This window comes from Lacerta agilis, chromosome 8, assembly GCF_009819535.1.
Source record: "Lacerta agilis isolate rLacAgi1 chromosome 8, rLacAgi1.pri, whole genome shotgun sequence".
NCBI lineage: Eukaryota > Metazoa > Chordata > Lepidosauria > Squamata > Lacertidae > Lacerta > Lacerta agilis.
In genome coordinates this window covers 61,361,538-61,387,542 of record NC_046319.1, presented here as the reverse complement: position 1 = coordinate 61,387,542, position 26,005 = coordinate 61,361,538, and the positions used below count along the sequence as shown (strand labels likewise).

Sequence of the window (26,005 nt, the reverse complement as noted above, 5' to 3'; positions counted from 1 at the left end):
AGTCTATCACAAGAGACCAGGGCCCTGCGGGATTTGGCATCTTTCCGCAGGGCCTGCAAGACGGAGCTGTTCCACCTGGCCTTTGGGTTGGTTTCTGTTTGATACTTATGCTTCATTCTTTTATTGGTGGGCTATTTGAAAATGAGACAGCAGTTTTAATTTTGAATTTTGAATTTGTATTTTAATCTGTGTTTTAAATTGATTGTTTTTATGTTTTTGCTGTGATTTTAATTAGTGTTAGCTGCCCTGAGCTCGGTTTTTGGCTGGGAAGGGCGGGGTATAAATAAAAAATTATTATTATTATTAAAGGTTGCACACCTATACCTACTTATTTAGGAGGAAGACCCATTAAACTCAATATAACTTACTTCTGAGTAGATGAGTATATTAAAAATTGCCATAGCTTTGCTTAATTACATTTTTTTTGCTATTAGTCTTAGAAACAGGAATACAAAGATGACTATAATTATAAGCAGAGTTCAAAATACCAATGAAGTATGATAAACACAACTCGAGCAAGAGATAAGGTGTTAAATGTGATTATGTGACAGTACAGGAGCTGTAGTTTCTGTGAGAGAGGCAAGTGATTGTCAACAGATAAATTTTAGTATTGTACTCTCACCAAACTGCACTTCCAAAATTCTTTGGGGGGGGGGGGGAGCCAACAAACACAGACAAGCAGCTCTACACCATGGTTTGTTTCCTGTAGCCTGGAAACTCAAACCATGGTTTGGCAAACTATCCAACCTGAACCAATGTGCTAATTTATGTGGAAAATAATTGCTATTAATAAGCCATGCATAACATGGTCCTCATACATGTATACAAGTAATTTATAAAATGTAATATAGTGTTAGCGGTACTTGCATTTATTATTTTATTTTGCTTTGCTTTTACTCTTTATTTTATTTTCATTCCAAATGGATTGGTGGATTCCTCCTTCAAACTTTTTCAGAATTGTATCAATTTATGCATACGTTGTATCTTCCATTTCCATTTGATTGTTACACATTTCTAGTCAGCTGGATATTTTTATTCACTCCTCTTTACCCTTTATTCTGTTATCCTCCTGATTCTCAACCTTCTCCATGTTCATTTGCTTTAATTCAATTCTCACTTTGCTACCTCCTCAAATGAAACTTTCATTGAGGAAACCAGAAGGCTCACTTATTTTCTCATTAGCTTATATTTTGCTTTGACCCCGGAGTTCTTTAATCTACCTTCCCTGACCTCTTTTCTAATACCGGTATTTGCTTCCTCAAACCTTTGACATTTCAACATATTAGGAAATGAAGAACGGTTGTACAGGATCAGATATACAGTGGCACCTCGGTTTCTGAACACCTCCATAGTTGAACGCTTTGGAACTCGAACACTGAAAACATGGAAGTGCCTTGGTTTTTGAACATACCTCAGAAGTTGAACAGGAAACGCAGCTTCTGTTTTGAGTTTTCCGTATTGAGGCTTCCATTTTGAGGCTTCCACTTTTGGTTTTTGAGGTACCACTGTAATGGCGTGTATATACAGGTGAAACTCAAAAAATTAGAATATCGTGGAAAAGTCCATTTATGGAAGCAATTGTTTTCATTAGCTACTGTAATTGAATATATGAGATAGATGTTGCTGGACCGCAACTCCCATCATTCCTAGCTCACAGGACCAGTGGTCAGGGATGATGGGAGTTGTAGTCTAGCAACATCTGGGGACCCAAGGTTGAGAAAGGCTAGTGTAGGAGATATGTGAGGGATGTCAAGATTCAAAGTCACCCCTCTCCTAGCATATGCTCCTTTTTTGTTCCCCTGATTGTTGACTTGTACTGGCAGTGGGGACACACTGGCATCATATCACGCTGGTTTATTCCTAGTGATCTAACAGTGTATAATTTCTGAGGGTGGGATATCTCCAAGACTTAAACTAAATCATAAGGTGCTAAATTTAGAGTAACTGATGGAAATTTAGCATAGTATTGTGCCCCAAGGAATTATTTCTTCCATTGTTTAATTGCATGGCAATTTTCAAATTCACTTCAAACTAAAAAGGCCAAAGTCAGACACTATATCTGTACTCTCCATAATGGCATGCTGACACCTTCAGGGAACCCCATGTCCATCTGCCCCTCCCATGTATTTATTTATTTATTTGATTTTGGGGGCTTTTGTTGTTTGATTGAGGCGGGTTGTCTGTGTTTGGGAACGCTGACAGATTTTTTTAAAAAAGTGTTTTATTTGGTTTTTTTGCAGCTATTTTGCCCATTGTTTTTGGCCACAATAGTTTTGTAGATTTTCAAATGTGCTCCTTGCTCCAAAAAGATTGGGGACACTGCATTAGATTCTAACAAGCATCACAAACATCACCACCACCATCAAATAATAATATATAGATGCAGACTAGTAGCCCAGGTCCAAATGACCAAGCAACATTGGCCATGCCCTGACTAATACTCACTGTTTACACCTGCTTCACCCCTTCCCTTACACGAGCAGATAAAACTAACCAGGAAGAGCTTGTTTATCATGCTCTCCAAACCCAGGATCCTGATTTGTTGTTTCCAAAGGAGCCAGGGTTTGAAGGCTTACAAATCCTTGCTCGTTTGGAAGCAACAACTGGGTTCCCTGTTTGGCATATCACAGTAAGCTAGCCCTTCCTTGTTAATTTCCAAGCTTGCAGGAAGAGAGGTGTAAATGGACTGCATACACCAGCATGCTGCTTGTTGATAGTAAGAGGCAACAGAAAGATTAAGCTTGTTTAATCATTTGAAAAAGACATATCAACAATTGGAAAATATTGATTCTATTCTGAATTACCTGAATATGGATGCATTGTAATTGCAACAGTAGTTCAATAAAGATCTATAAAAGTCTATGTTTCCCATGTTATTGTTTCTGCTTTCCTGTTAAGAAAAGGCAAACTCATGTTTATCACTGCCCTATTTAAAATTAGTTTTTCCTAATAAATTTACATTCCAGGTAAAGACTGTATATTACCATATTCAACTTTCAGTCTTACATCGCATGCACACACGCACACATACATATTTACTTGTCATTGACACACTCACTTTCTCTTTCCTGTTTAACTGTTTCTTCAATGCTGTTATAAGGACACTCTTCCTCCTAACTTCTCCCTACCACCTCAACATGCAGCTGATGTGTTTCTCCTTTATGTCTCATCTGCAGTTTGGGGGGGGGGGGTGTCTCCTAATCTGGAGCCCTACACAATCTTCTTAACCTACTATAACTGGGAGAGAAGACAGGGAACAAGCAACTTTCTATTAAGCCACCTGTTCATATGTGCATGTCTTTGCACTTCTTTAAATTGTCCTTAAAGGAACACTTCAACTGAGTGTGAGCTGCATATAACTCTCAGTTAAGGGTCTTGTCTCTCCTGTCCTAAAAAAAACGAAAAAAAAATTCTTCTAAAATATTTATTATAGCACACTACTTGTTTTTACAACACATTTCACCTTGACATCTAAGCACAATAGTAAAAATGTATCAGAATATATTAAAAGTGTGAATGTTCTGCAATAAGCTGAAGGATATTTTGTTTTGCTTGCTCACTTTTCTCTCTCTCTCTCTCTCTTTGCAAAGGAACACATTTTTCAAAATACAAGCCTTTGGCCTCCATCCAGCATTACTCTTGACTGGATCTCTTCCAGCAAGAAATCCCATGAATAAGATGCTGTCATGATGGGATACTATAATATAAGCATCTTGGAGTTTGCAAACAACGTATTAATATAAATTAGTTAAAAAATAAAATTGGTATTTTAAAAATCAATTTAAAAACTCTGTACTGCATCATACGTTTATCTGAGGATAAAGATCCTATATATCTGATATGCAAATTTACTCAGAAGGAAGACACACTGTGTTCAATAGGGCTTCCTCCATCAGTGTGTTTAGGCCTTGCCTTGGATTTCTGGACTGCATTTAATGATTGTCTATATTATAGCAATCTTCTACAGTGCCTATTTCCTTAGCATTTAATAAATACTGCACACAATTATTAACTCAAAGTGCTTCACAAACATTAACTAGCACTTACAAAATGTTGGGTTTTTTGGTGGAAAAATGGTAAGTTAAACAAACTCTAAAAATGCTTATTCATATATTGAGAACCTGCCTTTTGGGAATTGTAACACTCACGTATAACACTGGTATATAAAAAATATTTGTAAGGAGTGATTATAAATCAGGCATCATAACACTTCGTTGGGAGTGAGCCTACATATATATGACTAGAGGGTGTGTTATTATCTATTTATTACAGGTGGCATCAACTACTCTAGAGATATAGGACTTTACTTGCATCTGATTAAGTAGGCTCTGGTCCACAAAAGCTTATTAAATAATACATTTGTTAGTTATTTTTGCTGCAACAAACACAGCTACAGCTCTGGAATAAATTAATATTATTGGTAATATTTAGCCTGATCTATGAGACTGGCAAATTCATCTCTCTGTCCATTACATGAAGAAGTGTTAGGGACTGATTAGATGCAAAGTAGTGGGAACCCCCAAGGGAAGAAGACTCAGAGCCCAGGGAGTGTTCATAGGACAAGAGTGAGTGGTCAGAGAGAGAAGACTGGGGGCAGGTGTTGGAAGCTGAAAAGGTAACAGGGCTTAGTGAATAGGGAGAGTCTGTGGCAGAAAACAGTCCAGACTCAGAGGCAGAAACTCAAACAGGAGAAGAGAGAAGGGCCGTGTATCAGATTTATGCTCGTGTGATGAGTTGTCGAGGGAATCCCTCCTGCATATTGTTTTTATCTGCCCTTTATACAGTGATGTCAGGAGAAATTTGTTGAGCCCACTGGTCCAAAAATTCTCTGGACTTCCAGTTGAGATCCAGCTTACCCTTTTACTCCAGGATTCTAACCCAACAGTAACCTTGCAAGTGGCAAGGTATCTGAACAATAAGAGGCGAAATGGCCTATTACAGGAATCCTAATGGTTCTTTTCCACCCCTTTTGGGCCCATAACTCCTGATAGTAGCATAGGTTGAATTTATATTTATTTCTCCTGATTGTAAATATTTTATGTTATTATTTTTATTTTAATGTAATTATTTTAGCTGTTTTTGCATGGATTGTAAGGCAGGTATGATTTGCGTGTCTATTTATGTATGAGCTTATAGCTGCAATAAAGTTTTATTATTATTATTATAGAGGCCAAGAGGCAGAGAAGAATCAGGCTGGTGAAGAAGTACAGGTATCTCTCTATCCTGTTGAGGCAAACTCCTCTCCCTCCTGGTCTCCCAGGACCAGGAGAGGCATAAAGTGGGAGGAGCAAAGTCAGGCATGAAGGCACAGTCTCAGATTGGGGAAAACCCTGGAGAGGAGGGGACTTAGGCAGCTATTGGGGGGGAGGGACATTCAGTCTCCACAACTGCTTCATGGGGGCAAGGACCTAGCAAAGAGTTACTGTGCTCATTAGGGCTGGGCACTCCTGTGCAGATCCCTTTTTTCCTAATAAAGAGTTATTTCCAGTGTGCTTTACTGCTGGCTCGCTCCTGACAATGAGTTTGGGGATGGTTGGAGAGAATATGCATCAGATTCTCCAGTCGTTTTTTAATGTAACAAATACAGGGACTTTGCCACAGGCCATTGCTGTAGTTATTTCTTGTCTTTCCTCAAGCCCCATCATTTTTTCAAAAGCAGCTAAAGAATCCAATGTAAGGGCATCTCCACCCCAGCTACATCTCCTCTTGTCATGCCCTTTTTGGACATTTATGCTGACATAGATAGCTGAACCACAAATTTGCCCATACAGATGTGAGCATCTTAGAGAATGTGTTATCAGAAGCATTTTACAGAGGAGTCCTATACATGTTTCTTTATAAGGAAGTCCCATTATGTCAGAGTAATGTATTCCCAAATCCCAGGTCAGTATACTGCAATCTTATTCCCAAGTAAGTGGGTAGCCTCAATGATCAACAAGGGGTATGGGGGAAACACATTGGTAACTCTCTCTCTCTCTCTCTCTCTCTCTCTCTCTCTCTCTCTGTGTGTGTGTGTGTGTGTTGTGTTGTGTTGTGTTGTGTTAATAACAAGTTGAGTTAGGTTCACCTTTGGCCAGTCTCTGTCAGTCCACGAAGGCTGGGGGTATCCTCTTCCCAGGCCCCTGTGGGGTGGTATAAGGAGGCACCTCTCTTTAGGGTGGGAGCTGCTCAGAGACCAGGGGTGGTGGCAGCTGCTGCCCAAAGGACTCCCAAGGAGAGAGGAGAGGAGGCAGAAAGAATGTAGTTGGTCAGGGGAGCCATGGACACAAAAAGGTTGAAAACCTCTGGGTTAAAGAGACACTTTGCAATTCAGAAAAAATGACAAAGATTTAACTTTTTAAAAAGGGCGCTAAAATGTAAATAGAAGTGAAATGCAGGCAGTCCTGTTTTTGTTTTCTGTTGAGCTGAGTAGTTGGGCTGTGTGTGTCAGTCAGATGTGACAACAAAGCAGGCTGTGGGTTTTGTAATTAGACAGGGCAGCGTATGTAGGTTTTGACTGGTAGAGAATATATATATATCTGGGAGGAAACCATCAGAGCTTCTTGTATTCCCCTCTTTTCAGTGTTAACAGGAGGGATGCAAGTTATGGGAGCCTTGAGGGGGAGGATGGGGTAATGGAGGGGGCGGGGAAACCAGAGCAAGGCCTGAGAATTCTCATCAGTCCTCTGTTCTATTCAGCAGCACTAACAGGAGGATGCGAAGCCTTTGTAGCTACAAATGGGATACGAAAAACAGCAAAAATAAGCTTGCGAATACTTAGGATTTTGCCCTCTTTCTCTGGGTTAATAGGTACACTGGGTAACTGAGATGTAGAAATTGAATCAGTAGAAAACAAGTCTTCAGAATGTTCACTGTTTTTGCCCCTGTCTCCCAGCCAGCTTAATTGGAGGATGCGAAGCTCTGGTAGAAATCCAGAGTTAGGATTTGCAGAGTGTAGTGCAAAGTAAAATGTGCAGCAAGCCTGGCCAGATTCTGAATTTTCTTTATCTGGGAAAGAGACTCGGGATTATCATTCCATGTGGGTGGGAATAACATACCCAGTGGAAAGGGGTAATGAGAAAAGTATTTCCTTTGGAAAGACAAATAATTTAAAAACCCATTTTTTAAAAATAAGCTGGTCTAAACTAAAGGCCCAAAAAGTGTGATATATGCTGTACTTCTGCCAGAATGTGATTTCCACAAAGGAAAGAACCTATGTAACTGTATACTTACTGTTTGACAAAGCAGGACTTCTCTGTTTGGATTTGATTTTGGTGGAAAAAATACCATAGTAGAGCTCAGAACTTCTCTTTTGCAGAATCAATGGGAACGAAGGTGTATTAGGAAGGACTCTGTCAGTTGCCCCATTAACCACTCTGCAGCCCTGTTTAAAAACAATACTTTTAGAAATTGTAAGCCACGTGTTAATTGACATATATTTTATGAGAGGAAAGCCTGGGGAGCACAGTCATCCCCTAAAAGTTTTTCATCTGGTCTCCTGCATATCCTCTGATCCCAAGGACACTCATCTTACTTACTCCCAAGTTGAGTCACAAGCAAAAGGCTTTCTAACCTACTCTCTGTCAGCATATACAGCAAAGAAGGCTTTGGCATGGCCCTCTCCTTATTATGCACCTCGGTGACTCTCTCCTGCGAGCAAGCCAAGATATTGGGAAATGGTAGTGAGCCTTCGAGATGCCTAAGGAAAGGGCTCTGCCAAAGCTGCTGTTGTAGTTTGTACTGTGGAGATGTTTTTAAAAGAGCCCTTTGCCTCCATATAAGCCAGGAATGTCCAAAGTCTGTTTTGGGGGTCTAATTTGGCTCGCCGGTCAGTTTAATACATCTCCCGTGGCAGTTTATTTCCTGGGGTAAAATCCTCAAAAAACCTCAATAACAATCCTAAAAGAAGCTCAACAACTCCAACCCTAAAAAACTTGAATGCTAAAAAAAAGCTCAACAACTTTGGTCAGCCCCCACAGCCCTTCACTTCATCAAATCTGGCCCTCTTTGTTGGGTTTGGACACCACTGTTAAGCCCTTGGGCATGAGTGCATGAGCAGAGCCAGTATCACTGGCTCTCTGTTGAAAGCTGGCTCAATTTTTACAAATCTTGTTGCTTGCCCAAGTTCTAATTAGTACTTCCTCCTGAAATATCCACCAACTTTTCAAATCGCCCTTTCCCTTCAGCATTTCCTCTTAAATCCTTCACTCTTGTCAGAATGAGAGCTCAGAACCAGATGCAACACAGCGAGAAATGAATGTCTGAATTGGAAGCAGTGCCACTAGCTTCTTCCTATGATTCCTGTGTCCTTCCTGTCTATATTTTCTGCAAATTAATCACCAAAGGCTGCTGATTCCTTTGTTCTTAACCCATCCACCCCTATCTCATCTACAAGCAGGGCCTTTCCCACTTTCCAACTTTGCTCCCCATCTCCCTGCTTCACTTCAGTCCTGCTTTCAATTCTGCGACGTCATCACTATTTCAGAGGACAAATTTGCTGCTCTAGTTATATCTGTACACTTGAGGGAATGATCCACAGAAATGAAGGAATATTCCCCCTAATCCTGAGGGTGTCTACAACGAAACGTTTTCTCTCTCTAAAAAATGTTGTCACCGCAGGCACAGCTTCAGGGCTGTTGTCAAGGCAGGGCTTTGGAACCAAAGTTTAGGGCAATGTGCAGGAGACCCCCCCAAATGGAGCAGGGCTGGTTTATAGTCCAGTGTCTGCAGTTATTTAATTTCTATATCACCCTTCATTTGAGGATCACAGGATAGTTTACAGTATAAAAGCCCAACTGCACAGCTTCCAGGGAGCTCTGTACTTCATAGGAAGGTTGTTTCATGGGTCAGAGAAGGCTTTTTAAAACATAAAGGGGAAATTCTTAACTCAGTTGGGCTCTTGATATTGCTGAGGTGTTTTATGAAGTGAATTCCAGGATTCTAGTGGGGTGTGTGTGTGTGTGGGGGGGGTTGCCTTATTTTCAAAAGCCACACTTTAAAGCTCTTGTAGTGTGGCAATAATTGGGGAAGGGGTGAAAACGTGTACGTGTGTGTTTTTCCAGCTATTTATTTCGCCGCAAACGTCCGTGTTAGGTTGGGCAACAGAAATCTGAGGCGGATGCCCCGTGACTGAAAACTGGGGCGCCCTCAGTGTGTGCGTCGGGTGGGGTGGGGGGGTTGTCTGGCTGAAACTGGCACATACACATGGCTTGCGAGGAGGACTAAATGAAAGGCAGGGAGCAGGCGCCCCCTTTACTCTGTGTAAAGAGGACAGGCTCGAAGCTCCCTGGCTCGGCAGAGCTTGGCGCCTCTGAAACTCAGTGAGAAGCGCCCCCGGCTAGGGAGTGGGGGTGGGGGAGGGAAAGGCTGTTCCCAGCTCCGAACCGCGTTTTCCCGCTCACTCCCCTCCCCTCTCGCTAAACGAGATATTCGGCTCTCTCACTCCGTCGTTTGTCGACTGTATGCCGCCGCCGCGGCCGGGACTCGTTCCCCCCACCTCACATACAGCATATTTACACGCACAACTTCGTTTTTCACGCCGGCCGAAGCGTCCTTCAAATCCCAGTACGCGCCGGGCTTGCTCTTCGCTCGCCCTAACCCTCGCAAGGGGAAGAGAAAGCGAGGGCTCGCGGCGGTGAGACCGGGGAACTACTTGACGTGGTTGCCACAGTCTCGGCGGAGGGGTTTTAGCGAGAGAGAGCGGCTGAGCGATACTGCGGCTCTGCTCAGCGCTTCCTGGAAACTCCCGCTTAGGAGCGGGTGGGGCGGCCAGGAGGGGGGCGGGGAGCACGTCCTATACTGTGAGGGGAATGGGCGGGTAGTCAGTCAGTCAGGTAAAAAGCGAGCCTGAGCCCAGAGGGCAGCGCAAGAGTACAGAACTCAAAAGTAATCGTCACGGGGGCACCACATACAGTGCTCACTGTCTGAACAACAACAAAAAAAGACCACAAAACCCGCACATTTTAAAGGGGGTACAGATGTACACTTGACCTAAAAAGAGCAGAGGCGTTTGGTATCTGTCGTCCAAACAGGAACATAAGGAGAAAAAATTGTCATCCGTTTACAGAACACAGCAGGGGGGAAGGGCATAATGACCCCAATAACACTTTTTTTAAAAAGTCAAGGGGCGCAGAAGCACTTTTCCAAAGCGGAACCCCGAAATTGGGGTGGGGCGAAACGAGGAACCTTTGTTGTCCACTGAAGAAAGCCCACTCCTTCAAATAATAATTTTTAAAAAAACAAAACCCCACGGGCGCGTTTGAGAGAGGGGTGAACCCCGAAACGTGAGATAGTGGAGCGCCTTCTCTGAAGGCGAGGGGGCGCCCAGTCCACTAAAATCTAAGGCAGGTCGGCGTTTGCTTACTTCCAAACAAGGAAAATTAACTTTTCCAGGGGTGTGTGTATGTGTGTGTTTCAGAGTCGGCTGTAGCTTGCGCCACTATCCCAAATGGAGTGTTAATTAACCCCCCCCCCCCAATCTGGAAAGCGCACAGCAGCAGTTTCCCCCACCCCTCCATACTCCTACAGATTTAGAAAGGGCTAGAATAAGGGGCAAACCCCGTTCGGTGTGTGTCCCCCCCTCCCCGCTTTATCTCCCTTTATTTTATTTTATTTTTGCTACTAGAGAGCCCCCCCCCCACACTCCTCTTTCTCAGTCTCCTTTCTGAGACCTTCAATTTATCCCATCACGAAGCTGCATGTCAGCTGGGAGGTGGGGAATAGGCTCCATAGCAAGCTGCTGCTACAGCAGCATCGCAGAGGGTTAACGGCAGAGCAGAGCTGGAGGATGGGGGAGGGGAGGCAGGGTTTGTAAATGGAAACATTGGTACATAAGCATTTAGCACAATCAGGAGGAAAAACGGCCCAACTGCAGGGAAGAGAACAAAAACTCTCCCTGTGCTGCCCCCTGGCGCCGGTTCTTGCAAATTTCCCTTAGTAAAATGAGAAAATATGTCATTACTTCAATTAAACTGTTCTTTCTTTCTTTCTGTTTGGTTACTTTCATTTGCATGTGAAACAGGCCAAGCACACAGACGAGCTCCTAGATTGCAGGCAGCGTTAGCTCAAGTTCAGATTCATGTTAATACTATGATGTGCACATTCCATAGCCATCTCTTATTCACAACAGGGGCTTATCTGGTCATAGGATCAAGGGTATAAGTAGGGAAGGAGGAAGCAAGCAAGTAAGCAAGCAAGGATGTGCGAGCTTTGGGAAGAGAGGATTTTTGGGGGTGGGTGCTGTTGTGAAAGCAAAAGAGATGTGAGTTAGGAACCACTGGTTAATTTATCAATAAAAAACTATGTGTGGCTGGGGTGGGAAAAGCTTGTCTGCACCTTCTCCGGGCACTCCATTATTCATATGTAGCAGAGCACAATTATGGTATTTAAAATAGAAATAAAAAGAAATTGTTGTAGATGGACCATCCATCAGTTCCCATACCACCTAGACCACTGTTTGCCTAAGCAAAGAGAATATTCCACAGGAAATGGTTGCAGAGCAAATAGTTCTGCTACACTTAGCAAATGATGCCAGCCATATCCTACACTTGGTGGCAAACAATCAAAGCAAGAGCTTTCTTAACTTTGTCAGAGTGGACCTCTCCTAGTACTAACAACAAACACCAACAACAATGACTCTTGTGCCACATTAGACTAACAGATTTATTTAGTAATAACAATGGTTTTTCACATTACATGTGTTAATCGACACCAACATGGTTGGCCCTACCATTAGGCAGACAGAGTCACCTGGTTTTGTGTATCTGAAGAAGTGTGCATGCACACGAAAGCTCATACCAGGAACAAACTCAGTTGGTCTCTAAGGTGCTACTAGAAAGAATTTTCGATTTTGTTCTGGTTTTGTGTGTTATGGAAGGGCAGCAAATTGCTAGTTTTTAAATTTTATGATTGTTTTTACTGCCTGGGGAGGGAAAGAGGCACGTGTGATTCTCTGCCTCGGGTGCCAAACTATATGCCTTGACTAGGGGAAGCGGTATTTGCTTTCTGCCTCAAGCAGCAAAATGCCTTGGGCAGCTCTGCTTACCAATGACAAGATGTCTATGTTATCAGCAGCTATTTTTTATATTTTTGGTGAATGGCCCCTGTTAATTACATAATTATCACCACCTCTGTACTTTCTGGATTCCATTTCCCTCTGACTTCACTGTTTATAATCCCCTCCCCCAAACTTCAGTCTATGTATGTGTGTGTCTCTCTGTGTAATATGTGTGAGTGTGTAAAACTCAAGATTTGTGCATCTGATAAAGTGGGCTGTAATCTATTTAAGTTTAAACCATAATAAATTTGTTAGCTTTTAAGATGTCACAATAGGCTCTTGGTTTTGCTGGAAAATACTTTCGCAGCTATTGCTATGCAAACCTCTTCAAATGTATGACAGACAATTCAGTTAACAGTATAATCTCAACCCAGATTTAGGGCCATACATCCAACTTCAACCCTAAAAGAAAGGAAGCATGGTTATACTTTTAATCCTGGACTTCCCTGGCAACTGTCCATGGCTCCCACATTGAGAAACGCCGATTAAAAGCACTTTCAAGAGCTTCTTACTTCTGTTACTGAAGGAAAAACATGGTACAAGACACTTCCCACCACACACATTGTTGTTGTTGTTTTACTTAAGATAGGATCATTATCAATCCTCTTCCATTTCTGCCAGTGCTGACAAAGGGAGGCATTAAGCTAACACCAGTGCCAGCAGGGTTCCATGCATTTGCTTCAACAGATTCCTGTTTAATAGAGCCTAGCACACTTTTGGTGCTAAGTAAACGTTAAAATTGTAGAAATCATTCGTGGGTATAGTGTTTTCAGAGGTTGTCAATTGCTTGCATGTTCTAAATCTTACTAGAGTATATCTACAAGTGGTACCAATTTGTCTGGACATAATATTGCCTCACAAGAATAAGGATCTGCCTTGTATCATGTCAGTCCAACAGTCCATCTGGCTCCTTATTGTTTACGCTGACTAGAGGCAGCCCTCCAGGGTCTTAAGGGAGGGATCTCTCTCAGCCTCCAGAGTTGAGAAAAGTAACTGAAGATGTTGGAGGTTAAAAAAGAGCCTTTACACATAGAAAACACATGCTCTGGTACTAAGTTATCACCTCTCCCCTTTCTACTTAAAACCAGACAACTTTAGTAGTACAAATTTTGCCCTGTGGTCAGCGTTCCTTGCTTCTGCCAGGATTCTCCATGCCATTCTCCCTGGTTTTCTCCTACCCCAGAAAGTCAATTAGCATTCTGTGCCCACTGAGCATATTCAGCCCACACTGTTCTAGTTGGGATTTTCTTTTTGTCTCTTTTTTGTAAACCTTGAAGTTCTCCCAAGCCTGCAAGTATCTCCCTTTTATACATGGATGGTGCTGTTTTGGCTACGTAAGGATCCAGGGAGAATGAATTTGCTATTGGCATGGTATAATGGATGCAATTTTTAAATTCTGTACCCTTTTCTCATTTTCAAGCAGTCCCTCTCCATATTCTCAAAATTGTTATGGTAGTTCTGAAAGCAACAGAGAATGAATCTTGTACATCTCTAGTCCAGTTACTAGACCTTTTTACCCTGGACTCTCGAAACATGGACATGACAGTGACTTAGTACAGCTGCTGAGAGCAAGTAAAGGCACAAATAGGATGGAAATGTGGAGTTTCTCCTTCAGATACTTGAAGCACCCTTAAATCTGGGGAAAGGGGTTCAGGGTAGGGGGAAGGCATGTGTATGAAAACAGAACAAATCATATTTAAGTGACTTCTCTCTTCACATGTTAACAATTTCCTCTTCTTCCTTTTTTAACTAGACAAAATGAATCCAGAAATGATCAGCTGATAAGATCTCATAAGATGTAAGAAATATTCTCTACTTTCTTTGTACTCACCCTTGCATTGTTGAATGTGGAGGGCACCACATAGACTATGATAATCCACACTATAAGGAAGATTACTCATTATTTAATCATTCACTGTATTATTTAATGTATCTTAGAAGTTAATGCCTCATAAATGTAGCTACATTTAAGAAAAAAATCACTCTCAATTTTCCAATATCTTGGGTATGCTTGTAGAGGACAAATATTTTAAGTTTGGAGACTGATGAAAGGGGGGGGGAGATGTGTCCTTGTTGTAATTGCAAGGTAAGTGTCTCTTCCTCTCTGCTTTCCTCTTCATGCTTTAATCATTTTGACACCAGGCTGTACAGAAGTAATTTAAAATTAATGTGATTGACACTCTGTGGATAGCAAGGCCCAACGCAGAGCTCCACCTCCTATACAGGATGGCTCCAGCTGAGCTTTCAATTGGCTGCCAAGCTTAAGGCAGCTGACACAACACCTAGCAAAAATACAGCAAACAATTAATTTGCTAATTTCGTCTTCTCTTTAATTTGAAACCAGAAAATTGTCAGCCGTCAGGTCAGAAGCGTAGTAGCTGTCTAGTCTCGGGATTCTGTGTTGAGAGAGCACTTGCCGTGTTGGTTGAAGCAGGAGAACGGAAGCCAGAAAAGTAGACAGCTCAGATATCCAGACAGATGAAGGACAAGCTATAAACAGTTTTAATAGAAATAAACAACATTTAAGAAGCCTAAACCAGTTATGTACCCAAGAACTGAAAGCAAGGGAAGAGAGACAATTGAGAAGCTTGAAACTGCAGGGTTAGATGTGGAAAGATGGGCGAGAGAGATTTTACACCAAAATCCAGGACAGACAAAAAAAAAAAAAAAAAGGACTTCTTCACACAGCACAAAGTTAAATTATGGAATTCTGCTTGCCTACTGTGAGAACAGGATGCTGAACTAGATGAGCCACTGGTCTGATCCAGCAGGGCTTTTATTATTGTCCTGTGTTCAAAGGGACTGGCCCAGCGTGGTGGGCCTGATGTGGCATTGAGGCACTGAGGCAGCCTTTCACGGAATAGGAAGCAAACTGATGGCTGTGTGCTTATTGCAGGGACAAAAACCTTTTATCCTTTTACTTTACTTCACATTCCCTCTAGGACTGGGAATAGGAGATACTCTGGCAGGTCTACCCTCTTCCATGCTAAACTTGGGAAGACCTCAAAATAAGAAGTGTGAACACACTAAAACAATGTAGATCGCCCCAACACTACTAATTAAAAAGATGCATTGGTAATTTTAGAAGTAGTGTATGGCATGGCTTGTTTATATACTGCCTTTTAGCCTAAAGCCCCATGAATACTGCTTTCTCAGTGAGCCATGAATGCTGGCTATGTTCTGTCTCTAACGCAGAGGCAGCGTGTCTCTGAATGCCAGTTCCCGGGAATCACAGATGGGAGAGTTCTGTTGCACTCACATCCTGCTTTGGGCTTCCCAGAGAAGGCACCTGGTGAGCCACTGTGAGAATAGGATGCTGGACTCCACTGCTATTTGCTCCTGCCTCCCCACCCACAATACAAAATCCTCTCTGGGGTTGCATGACCAGCCCCTTCATCATCGATGTAAACATTAAAGTCCACACTTAAACCTTCTCCACCCCCACCCCCAAATTCTGTCTGCACATTATTTGCATTCTGCAGTTTGTCATTTACCGGTACTTTGTTGGTAGACTTTATGACAATCAATGGCTGTTTCATAGCCTAGCAGTGAGGCTCAATAGTTAGAATACCAGTGAATATGTTGCGTTGGTTGATGGGGTGGGGTGGGGTGGGAAGGCAGCAGGCTCACATGTGAATAAATAATACACACGATAATACTCACTGAAAACATTGTCTTGTTGTCCATCTAAGCACCAGTTTGGAAAAAGACTGGGCAGGAGGCAAGCAGCATTGCTACAACAGATGAATTAATAGTTGCATAAGATACTAGTGAGTCTGGGTCTTGAAAACCTCAGTGAAACTTCAAATATATTGGGAGCGGGGAAAACCAGTTTGTTATGTTTCAGCAACACTGTTTTCCATTGGGTCCATGGAAACTAATTTTCTAATAAGCAAACAATAAAAAGCAGCCTGGGTGATTCCCATCCGCAGTTTGGATTCCAATTCTATCAGGGGAGGAAAAGCCAGCTCAATTCAGTAAGGCAGCACTGAACCTCTAATTGACATAATTGAGACAGACCAGCCACTGGATTGATAGGGCAGAGAAAGGGAGCAGGTGTCCTGATTGAGAAAGAAATGGAAATCCAGGACTGCAGCATCCCTCTTATTCCATACTCTTATAACAACTGAAAACCCTAAAAAGAGTTGATTCACAATGTAATTCAGTCAAAGGCAAACCGGCAAGAGTCACCTAGGCAAGGGTATTCATGTTGTCCCCAAAGCCTATTTCAACATTTGTGGGTGTTGTTGGAATAAATCCATACGCTGTGTGTGAATAATGCAGACAAACTTCCCCTGGCACATCTAAAGCACCAGGCAAAATTCTCACCATGTTTTATTTGCAACTAAGATAGTATTTATTCCATATTAGCTTATATTGCCCTTGGCTTGCAATCCTTTTCTCATTTGTCTCCCTAACTACTCTGCTATATAAGTCCAGCAAGTGAGTGGCCTTTAATTTTCCTACCCCAAGAGTCCATCTTTTGTCTCTTGCCTTATTTATAAAAATATTTGTACACCACTATTAATTAAAATATCAAAGCAGTTTTCAACAATCACATGTATGTACAGTAAATACCACGTAAAATCAGAGATCATATAACTATTACAGAAAAATATTTTCTGAATTTCCTAATAAGCTTGGTGGCACAGAAAAGCTTCCAGTAGACATCTGAAGGTTAAAACAGAAGGTGCCTGCTGAATTTCTATTGGCAGAGTGTTGAACAGGATTGGGCTGATTGTACTACAGTGGTACCTCAGGTTAAGAACTTAATTCCTTCTGGAGGTCCGTTCTTAACCTGAATCTGTTCTTAACCTGAAGCACCACTTTAGCTAATGGGACCTCCTTCTGCTGCTGCGCCGCCAGAACGCGATTTCTGTTCTTGTCCTGAAGAAAAATTCTTAACCTGAAGCGTTATTTCTGGGTTAGCGGAGTAAGTAACCTGAAGCATATGTAACCTGAGGTACCTCTGTAATGGCTCAGTTTCTTGTTGCTGTCATGTGAGCCTCGCCAACTGGGGAAACAACTAACAACACTACTGCATATTATCTCAGTGAATGAGCTGGGATATAAAGGTTTAGGTGGTCCATAATGCACCCTGGACTGAAATTGCGTAAAGTTGTAGATTCATACAAGGACCTTGAACTTGGTTTAGTAATAAATGTGCAGCAAGATATTTTAACAATGGTTTCACTCCCTTCCAACGCTACAATTCTAGCGTTGAAAGCCATGTGTCCTATCAGCAGTCTGGCCACCACATTCTGCACCAGCCATGCTCATAAGTCCATCAAGTTAGGAAAAAAACCATATTGTCCAGCTTGTGTCGCTCTTACATCACATTAAAGGAATTAGAGAGATGGTAGTGGTGCATTTTTTTTTGTAAAACATCCCTGCGTAGTCAGTTGAAGGTGGGTTTTTTTTCCACCAATGACAAACAGATTGGCAAATTCCAAGTAAAAAAATAAAATAAAAATCAAATCAAATTTTGATCGGTTATGAATCAATTAATTACACCATGCAGCTCCTTCATTCATCTAATCGTCCTGGGCTTTGGGTAGAAGGAAGACTAATCTAAATATTTGCATAACATGGAGTGCTATTTACATAAGAGTTTTGGTATAATTTGCAACAAAAAGCTAGCCATTTTACTCAGAAGTAATCCTCATTGAGGTGAATTATGTTTTGTCAGACCAAAAGATCATCACTTCTCCCTTGCAGAAAGATTGAAAAGCAATCACAGTACAGAGATTGGTAGCTTTCAAGAGTTTTATCCAATGTGGCATTAAAATTTAAAACTCAAGGCTATTTTAAACAATTTAAAATAAGCAAAATGATTTAATACACAGCAAACTGAAGACAGCAGGTAGCTGGGAAAACAGTTCACTTAAAGGTCTAATAAACAAGCAATGCTTTGTCCACTAAAATAAAACTGTTTCCAGTATATGCTTATATGTGGCAATGAGGGCACCAGACTCCGTTTTCTTTAGGTTTTTAAAAAATGTTTGTTTGCTTGCAATGCTCAAAGGATGAGAAGTGTGCAGGGAGGTGAAACCTACAAGCTTCAGCCCAATGTTAGCCATGTCCTGCTCCTTGCATACTGCTAAAGAAACACATGATGGAAAGATCCAGGTAGAGGGGCCATGGAGGTCCTTCACATAGAAAAAGGGGTCAAATCATGCCCCATCCCAGCCTTCTAAAACTGCAGCAAAGGGAGCCATCCCAAAACATAGAGAATGATTCCCTCGCCTGCACTTCAAGCACTTGGAGATGGAACATTCTCCTATCTATCTATATCTATCTATCTATCTTATCCACACACACTGCAGAAGTCCACACAGAAGGACATGGTAAAATAATGGGGGAAATTCCCATTCTGGGTTAGCTTTGTTTCCAATGACCTGCACAGAGTCAGGGCACAATCTGGAACTTTGTTCTCATGCACCATGCTGATGCACAACCACTACCTTCGCAGGAATGCAGACAGCCAGATCAGACCTAGAAGATGTCAAAACGTACCCGACAACTAGAGATTAGAACTGCAGACCAACTACTTTCCTGACTGGAAGTTTGGCATTTGCTCAGGCCAATCACAAGAGCTTCACCCACAGAACAGAGCCACAGGTTTGCAGTTCCTTTTGAGGAACTATTAAAATAGCTTCTCTCGCCTCCACCGAAAGCACCCAGAGCCCAAGGCATAATAAACAAACGCACCAGAACCATGGGTACCAGCAGTGTTTCCTCTGGTGCTCTGTTTACTCAAATGTTGTGGATCAGGCCAAATACCTGGATTTATGCGGATTATGCTATGTTTGAAATAGCACTGTAATCCAAGTAGCATAGCCTCTTCTACTTTTTCTTCTACTATTCCAACTTGGGGTGCCTGGCCTGGTGCATCTTCCATCCATGTCTGAAAGCCCCACATTCATCAGCACAACTCCTGTTGCTGTAGAACAGTGGTGTGGAAGCCTTTGTAGCCTGAGGGCCAAATTCCCTTCTGGACTACCTACTAGGGGCTACATTCTGACAGGGCCAGAAGCAACAGCTGATAGAGCAAGGAAGTTAAACTTTGCCTTTGTCCAGTAGGCTAGTTTCTACACACACTTGCACATCCTCTTAAAGCTCCATCCAGACAAGCAGGAGGCATTAGAATTCAAGAATACATTTCAACCAAGCAAAAGCAAGGGTGTGATGCAGAGCAAGTGAAGGAAGGGTTCTGAGGACCAGGCAGAGAGTTCGTAGGCTCTCTACCCTTGATGTAGAGCCTACTACTGTGTGGCATCTTCAACTGGCAAAAGTTAAATGTGGTTTGGCACCCCTACCCCGCAAAAAGAGCAAGAAAAACTAATTTTGGCTCTCTATGATACATAAAGAGGGTAAATGTGTACGTACCAGTAATACAGGAGGATAAAGTAGCCCCTAAATGGTGACATGCATTCTAATGAATTGGTGTTATCTGATATTTTAGAAACTCTGATGTGCCAATTATGTTAGTTCTTTGATACTACTGTGGGAAAATAAATCACACACACAAAAAATGAGATTTTTGCCATTTTCTCCTCCTTAACCTGACCTGCATTTAGTCAAATCTAAGCCGGAACCATTCTGAACATGAGGATAATTTCTCTGGACTGGCAATTGCTATTACTTCAGAGCCACTGTACACACAAAAAGTAGTCTGACTGCTAGCACTGGCCTAGATAACAATAGGAGGAATTAGGGCTTGGGGCTGGGTATAAAACAAGGCATAGTATTCTGACACTGCACTTTGTAAAAGTGGAACTGGTGGTTAAAGGTTGCAGTGTATCCTTCTCCAAACAAGAGCGCTGCTGTTGAAGATTCCAACCAGCCATTCCCTTGGAGGGGAACTTAATTATACTCTTCCACACACCCCTGCTTATTTTCTACTTTGTTTTTAAAATTAATTTTACAAAATTCTACCACTAGAGATATAACACAAAATACATGAAATTCATATATCAAATATTTATCTATCACAACATTTGCATCTCTAGATCATATATTAATAACTGCACCTGTATTTGACTTCTTTTCTAAGGAAGGCTGTGTACACACCAGACAAAAAATCCTGGGAACTGTAGTTTACCCTTCAGAGAGCTACAGTTCCCAGGATTATTTGGGGCAAGTCATGTGCATAGTGTGTACACTGCCTAATACTCAGCAACTATATTACAACAGTGTTAACAGCCACAGTGGCATATAACAGCATATATACAGTACATTTTTATTATATGACCTCAGTTAGGACATAAGTAGAGGTTTCTTTTAGTTACAGGGTGCTCAGAGCTAAAAATAATTAAAAAAAACCCTCTCTACCCCTACCAAAAATCTTCGGACATCTTTTAAAGTCTTCTGACTAAAGAATCCTCACCCATTTCCTAATCCCAGCCCTGTTTGAGTTTGATGTCACTGAAGTCTGCTTTTCCATCCACCGTTGTTCCAGGGTAGACTGGTAATGTGGTTAAAGGATCTATACAATTATCAAATGCAGGTTGAGATACTGAACTCATGGACTGACATGAAAGGTCCTCCATCTGCTGCTCAGTTGTTGCTGGCAGGGACTCCCTAGGCTTTTAAATGACTGACACAGGCAAAATTCGAGCAGGTGTTGTTTCCTTGCTGCATCCCAGTTAAAGCTCCATCTGTTGAATTTCTGCTCTGACAGCTGGTAAAAATACAGGAAACTTGGGGTAGGGTTGGGGGGAAGGATGTTAATATTCTCCAGTACATGAAGCTGATTTAGTAGGGTGATCTCAGATCGAGTTCTGCACGGGCCATCTTCAAAGCACAAACTGAGTCTGGAAACTCCTAGACACTGCATTGTTTTATTATTTAGATGAGCTCACCAGTCTGTTCTATGGGGGGTTAATCAGGGACAAGAGTGGGGTCCTCCTAATACTGTTATTTACGAGGAAGAGCTGCCAAGAAAAGATGCAAGGCGCAGCAGCGGTATGTTATATATTAGCCCCAGAGGTGAAGAGAAAGCAACAACATTTAATGCTTATTTGACCAAAAAGCTCTGCTGGGTACCAGTTTGTTCAAGGTGCTAGTGCTTCCCATCAAGATAAGGAACCTTTTCCAGCCCAGGGACCACATGACAGTTGTCAGTGTGGTCAGAGGCAATGGTGGCTGGGGAAAACAGATGAGATTCTTACAGGTGTATAGGTGGCTATATTCCAACTATGCAGGAGTCAAAGGTTTCCACACACAGACACAGACACACTCCATCTCTGACCAGGCAGAGTTCAAGGACACATTCCAGCCAGGCAAAAGCAACCGAGGAGGGGTGAGGAGCAGGCCCAGTGAGGGGCTACAGCTTGGGGAAGAGCCCAGAGATCTGGAAAGGGAGGACAGTTTTTGGCCTCTGGGACTGAGGTTCCCCATTCCTGCTCTAAAAGGTTTGCATCCAGGATAACAAAGGCTATCTCCTCCCATATGAACCTCCTTCCTCTTAAAGATGTGGGGAGAGGGGCTCCACATTTCTATTGGTTTTGGAGGCATGAGTATTTGGAACATGGGAGAGGGTCTTCACCTATATTGTGGAACTCTGATGTGAGAAGTGAACCAGGCTGGAAAAAGCACAGGGAGGCACAGGGAGGCAAGGTATGGGAGGGTTCAAGCTCTCCTGTTCTGTGCAGCCCTTTTAATCAAGGTGAATGGAATAGCCACCCATGGCAACCTGCTCCATGTTTAGTTTAGACCATACTGCAAGAGATCTTTGTAACATTCTCCAAGAAATCCTAAGTAGGCACATCAACATGAACACACTACCCTTTCAGGCATTCTCTAACACATTATGATTACTGGAGATTTAGAGTATGCAAACCATGCACAGGAACAATAAACTGGGATTACAAAAATATTACCAATAAGGAATAAACTAGTTCGTCTTCACACTAGGTGCAATGTAGAAGAAACCCTACAGCGCAACAAGGATGGACAGGGGAGTATGAAGTCAACCAGAAAAAAAAAACCTTCAACTGCATGGTATGTTTTATTTGAAAATTCGGACAGAAACCCTGAGTTACCAGCCACAGAATCAGTTAAATAATTAAAAAGCTGATTTTTTGCACTTTGCATCATGAGGCTCTGGATTGTGCTATTTGATAGTTTTTAAAAACCAAAGACAACCCCCCACCTAAAAAATAATGATATTTTCACAGTGGGAAAAGTTTCTTACAAGCCCATTACACGTTCAAAAGCTAGATATAATCCGGCAGAGGTCTAGGAGTCAACTGGATTCAAGGATATAGAAAAAGGAGTAATCCCAGAACCCTGCCAAGTGGGAGAGTGTCCATGACATTGTGATGTCCAAATGGGGAAGGAGGGGGGGAACAAGAAGTTTGAAATCTTATTGGATAGCAGCCACATGGCCTGGAGGATAGGAAGCATGAAGTTCAAGAAGCTCATGCACACAATAACTCATAGATTATGTAAAAGAGAGAGAGTCTGCACAAACAGAGGGGATCCTAAGAACAAACAAGCCACCCCATGAGAGTGACCTTGGTGAGAGGGGAGGAGCGAATGCTGTTCCAGCTGAACCAGGTTTGCATTGCAGGGCCATCAACTTGCCCAAGGTGCCTTTTTTTGCAAGTGGAGGAGATTGCCTGTGTCACTAGCATCACGCCACGGACTGCTGCAAGTTCAAATTCTGTCATTCACCTATATAGATCGCTTTACAGTCTCTCTGTACTCTCTTTACAGTCTCTCTGTACATTTAAAACAAACAAACAAAAAAGAAATCCACAGGGATAGCAAGAGCTAGTCTTCCTGAAGGCACTTGGGCCTGATGTGCATTTGAGGAAGTGCTTCAAAGTCGACTTCTAGCTGGGGTGATATTTTCCAGCTCCTCCGGATGTCCAGAGCAGCTTGTGCAGTCAGGAAGCAGCACTGGGTGTGTGTGTGTGAGAGAGAGAGAGAGAGAGAGAGAGCCCAACATTCCCATGTCACAGTGTGGTAGACGGGAGCTTCTTGACCCGCCTCTGAGCCAAGAAGGAAAACTCGATGGGTTTCAGCTGGGGTCCTGGCTTTGAGTTATTCAGTGCGGAGTACGTGGCAGCCATAGCGCCCTAGGAGAGAAGAGCCACAGGTGTTTGCTTAAGTTACACACACACAGAAACCCTTCCCGGTACCTGACCAAGAGCCTGAAACAAAGCCAAGCCAGTGCTACTTCGGTAAAGTATGGATGCGCCAATATGCTTGCAAACACATGCATCGTACCAGGTAGACTTCCTCGGCAGCTGTAATTGGCGGCAGTCTCCATGTTGAACATACATTTGAAGCAAGCTCATGCAATGTGTGAAACAGCCTCACGCAAAGGGGTTACTGTTGTTGCTTCTGAGAGAGTAGTCCACAGTGCCTGTTTTTGTGAACGAGCTCCTTGGAGTGGTGCAACCTACCACCCATATGCATGAATCCTTGCTCTGCTTGGCTGGCTGCTTCTGCCAGGAGGGACTGGCTGTGCCAATTACAATGTATTCCCCTTGTACTGTACCCAGTGTGTTTCCACACCCAGTTCTAGGTGCTGGGATTTGACTTATAAAGCAGGGACAGTGGACCTGTGGCTCTCCCAATGTCATTACAACTTTCATCAGTTTTGGCCACTGGCTAACCTTCACTTAAATGGTCTGGGGCTGGAATGCCTCAGGGAACATCGTCTCCCATGTGATTTTGCATTCCTTCTTCCCCAAATTTTGAAATCTGCCAGGGAGTCCCTGCCCAGCATCCCATCCCTTAGTGTATCAACTAGGAGCAGGACCTGCTCACAGTTACCATAACAATGTGGACTGACTTCCTCTTTGTCTTACTTCCTGGAGGATTTGGAGAGAATTGAGAGCTGCTCAATAGAGATAATAGCGACTGTTGCCATTCCTATTTATGATGCTGCTTTTAATGTAACATATTTTCGATGCTTTTTCATGTCTAGCAGCTTTTTGGCTCTGTTGGTTACCTCTATTCCTCAGCAGTGGCGGAGGAAGCCTCTTGGCTGCCCGGGATGGCACGCAGAGGCACCCCCCTGGGGGCAGGGTGTTGTGACGCATGTCGGATGGGCCGAGCATGTGCAGAAATGCCACGCATGCGCAGTCCATCCAGCCCAGCGCTGCTGCTCCCGCAACGACCGGGCGGGCCGCCGGGTGGGCAGCGGCTTGTGGGCTGCCCCGTCTGTGCTGCTCCACAGACAGCCGGGGCAGCTCCATGAGCCGCCGCTTGCTCGGTTGCCATGGGAGCAGTGGTGCCGACTCGGATGCACTACGCATGCCCGGAATTTCTGGGCATGCGCAGTGCATCCGGCCCGGTGCTGCTGCCGCCGCGGCAACCAGTGGCTCGTGGGGTTGCCCCGGCCGTTTGTGGAGCAGCACAGATGGGGTGCCGGGCGGCGGGGAGTGGCGGGAGGGGCTGCCAAATGTCACCCCCTCCCCTGGAACCTGGGGCCCTATCGCCCCTCCCTTGCTACGCCACTGTTCCTCATTTTCAGCTAAAGAGCAGAGAAACACCCTACAAATATTTTAAATGAATAAATAAATAAATATCAACATGGCCAATGTGTTTATATGTAAGGTGATAATGCAGGAAGCACACAAATCCCTCTCCCTCTGCCACCACCTCCCACCCGGTTTGTACCTTTACAAGCTGTACATCCTGGTGATTTAACTGGCTCTGGGGCAACTTGTCCTTCTGGGTTATCCACAAGTGCTGGAGGACTTGTTTGGCTGTCAGGCGTTGATGAGGATCAACGTGGAGCATCTTCGATACCAGGTCCTGCAACAAGAGTTCAGAGAATATAGCTGCTGTATGCCTTTTTCACCTGGGTGATCTATAAATTCACAGATTTTTGACTGGTTTATAAGGCCTGCGCTGCTATTTCTCAAGCTCCTGGCTATATTTATTTGAGGCCTGTTCCCAGAATCTGACTTTGGTTGTCTTGAAGAAGAAAGCGTACCCTTGATAGCCAGGTGTAGACCTCTCTCTTCTACAGAGAGTAAGCTTTGTTTCTTCCTTGTGCATCTGATTATTATTTTTTTAAAGTAGTTAAGGATCCCCCCAATCTCTCTCTTTCCTCCTGCCCTTCTTATTGTAATAGCTCTTCTATTTAATCTACACTCCTATTCCATTCCAAGTACCCATTGATGGCAAGAGGACTGCATAGATTACTATCAACCCATAGGGGAAATTTCTGCATTCCAAAAAAGGCTGATAACAAGATCGCAGTCCATTGTAGGAATAGGTAAGACAGAACTTCCTGAAGTGTGTGTGCTGCTTTGATTCAAGATCCCAGCAGGCAACAGCCCAGCAACATTTTTGAGGGTGGACACAGATGACACCTGCCCTAGGACCTCTTAATTTCCTGCCCCCATTGATATTGCCTTTGCTGTATTGATTTCAGTGCCTGCAACAAAAAAGCCCCTTCTGTGTTTAGCCTATCTTGACATGTAATCTTATTTTATTATATGTATTTTAAAATAATGGCTGATTTTACATATATTTTTATAAATTTCAAGTGAACTTGCTTTTAACTTTTGATTTTGTGAGTTTTTCTTAATAAACATTAATCAGTTATGGGTGATTAAGTGGTTTATAAACCTTGTTGATTAAACAAATAATTTTAAAAGCCAAATAATGTCACACTTTTTCATACCTTTAGAATCTAGTGCTGACTAGATTCCAGCCACCATCTCGCTTCACCATTCAATGTCCTGGATGTTCAATTATTCTGGGGCATCGTGAAGGAAAAAATGTCTGCCGCCCCCACAATGAAACATGACAGTCACCAGGCCCAATATTTGGGGAAATACCAGATGTCTAAATTTCTCTTGTATGACACACTGAACATGTAGAAAATTCTTGCCATTACCATGGGTGTTGGTGTTCATGCTCCAAGCCAAATTATAATAACTGAGGGATAGTCAACTAAGTTCTACTCAAGACTCATTGAAATGAATGAACATAAGTTAG

General features: G+C 42.9%; 1 protein-coding gene and 1 long non-coding RNA gene across 5 annotated transcripts in view; one reads left to right on the top strand and one right to left on the bottom strand.

Moving 5' to 3' along the window:
* Window positions 1–5,996: 5,996 nt before the first annotated feature.
* RPS6KA1 (ribosomal protein S6 kinase A1) overlaps window positions 5,997–26,005 on the bottom strand; it is a 119,720-nt gene continuing 99,711 nt past the window's right edge. For 2 of the 4 annotated variants that reach the window (XR_004427183.1, XR_004427184.1), the window contains exons 21-23: window positions 24,674–24,811; window positions 22,947–23,121; window positions 5,997–6,022 (exon numbers count right to left, since the gene is read on the bottom strand). Coding sequence is in view for 2 of the 4 variants with exons in the window: in XM_033157845.1 (XP_033013736.1) it covers window positions 22,999–23,121; window positions 24,674–24,811 (261 nt within the window). In the remaining 2 variants the exon portion in view is untranslated. Of the gene's footprint in view, window positions 6,023–22,027; window positions 23,122–24,673; window positions 24,812–26,005 lie in introns of those variants that run through there. The other 2 variants (XM_033157845.1, XM_033157846.1) reach the window with 1 other exon arrangement.
* On the top strand, window positions 9,785–14,613 carry LOC117051454. The gene is made up of 3 exons (XR_004427185.1): window positions 9,785–9,864; window positions 13,788–13,832; window positions 14,379–14,613. It is a non-coding gene; the product is annotated as an uncharacterized LOC117051454 (long non-coding RNA).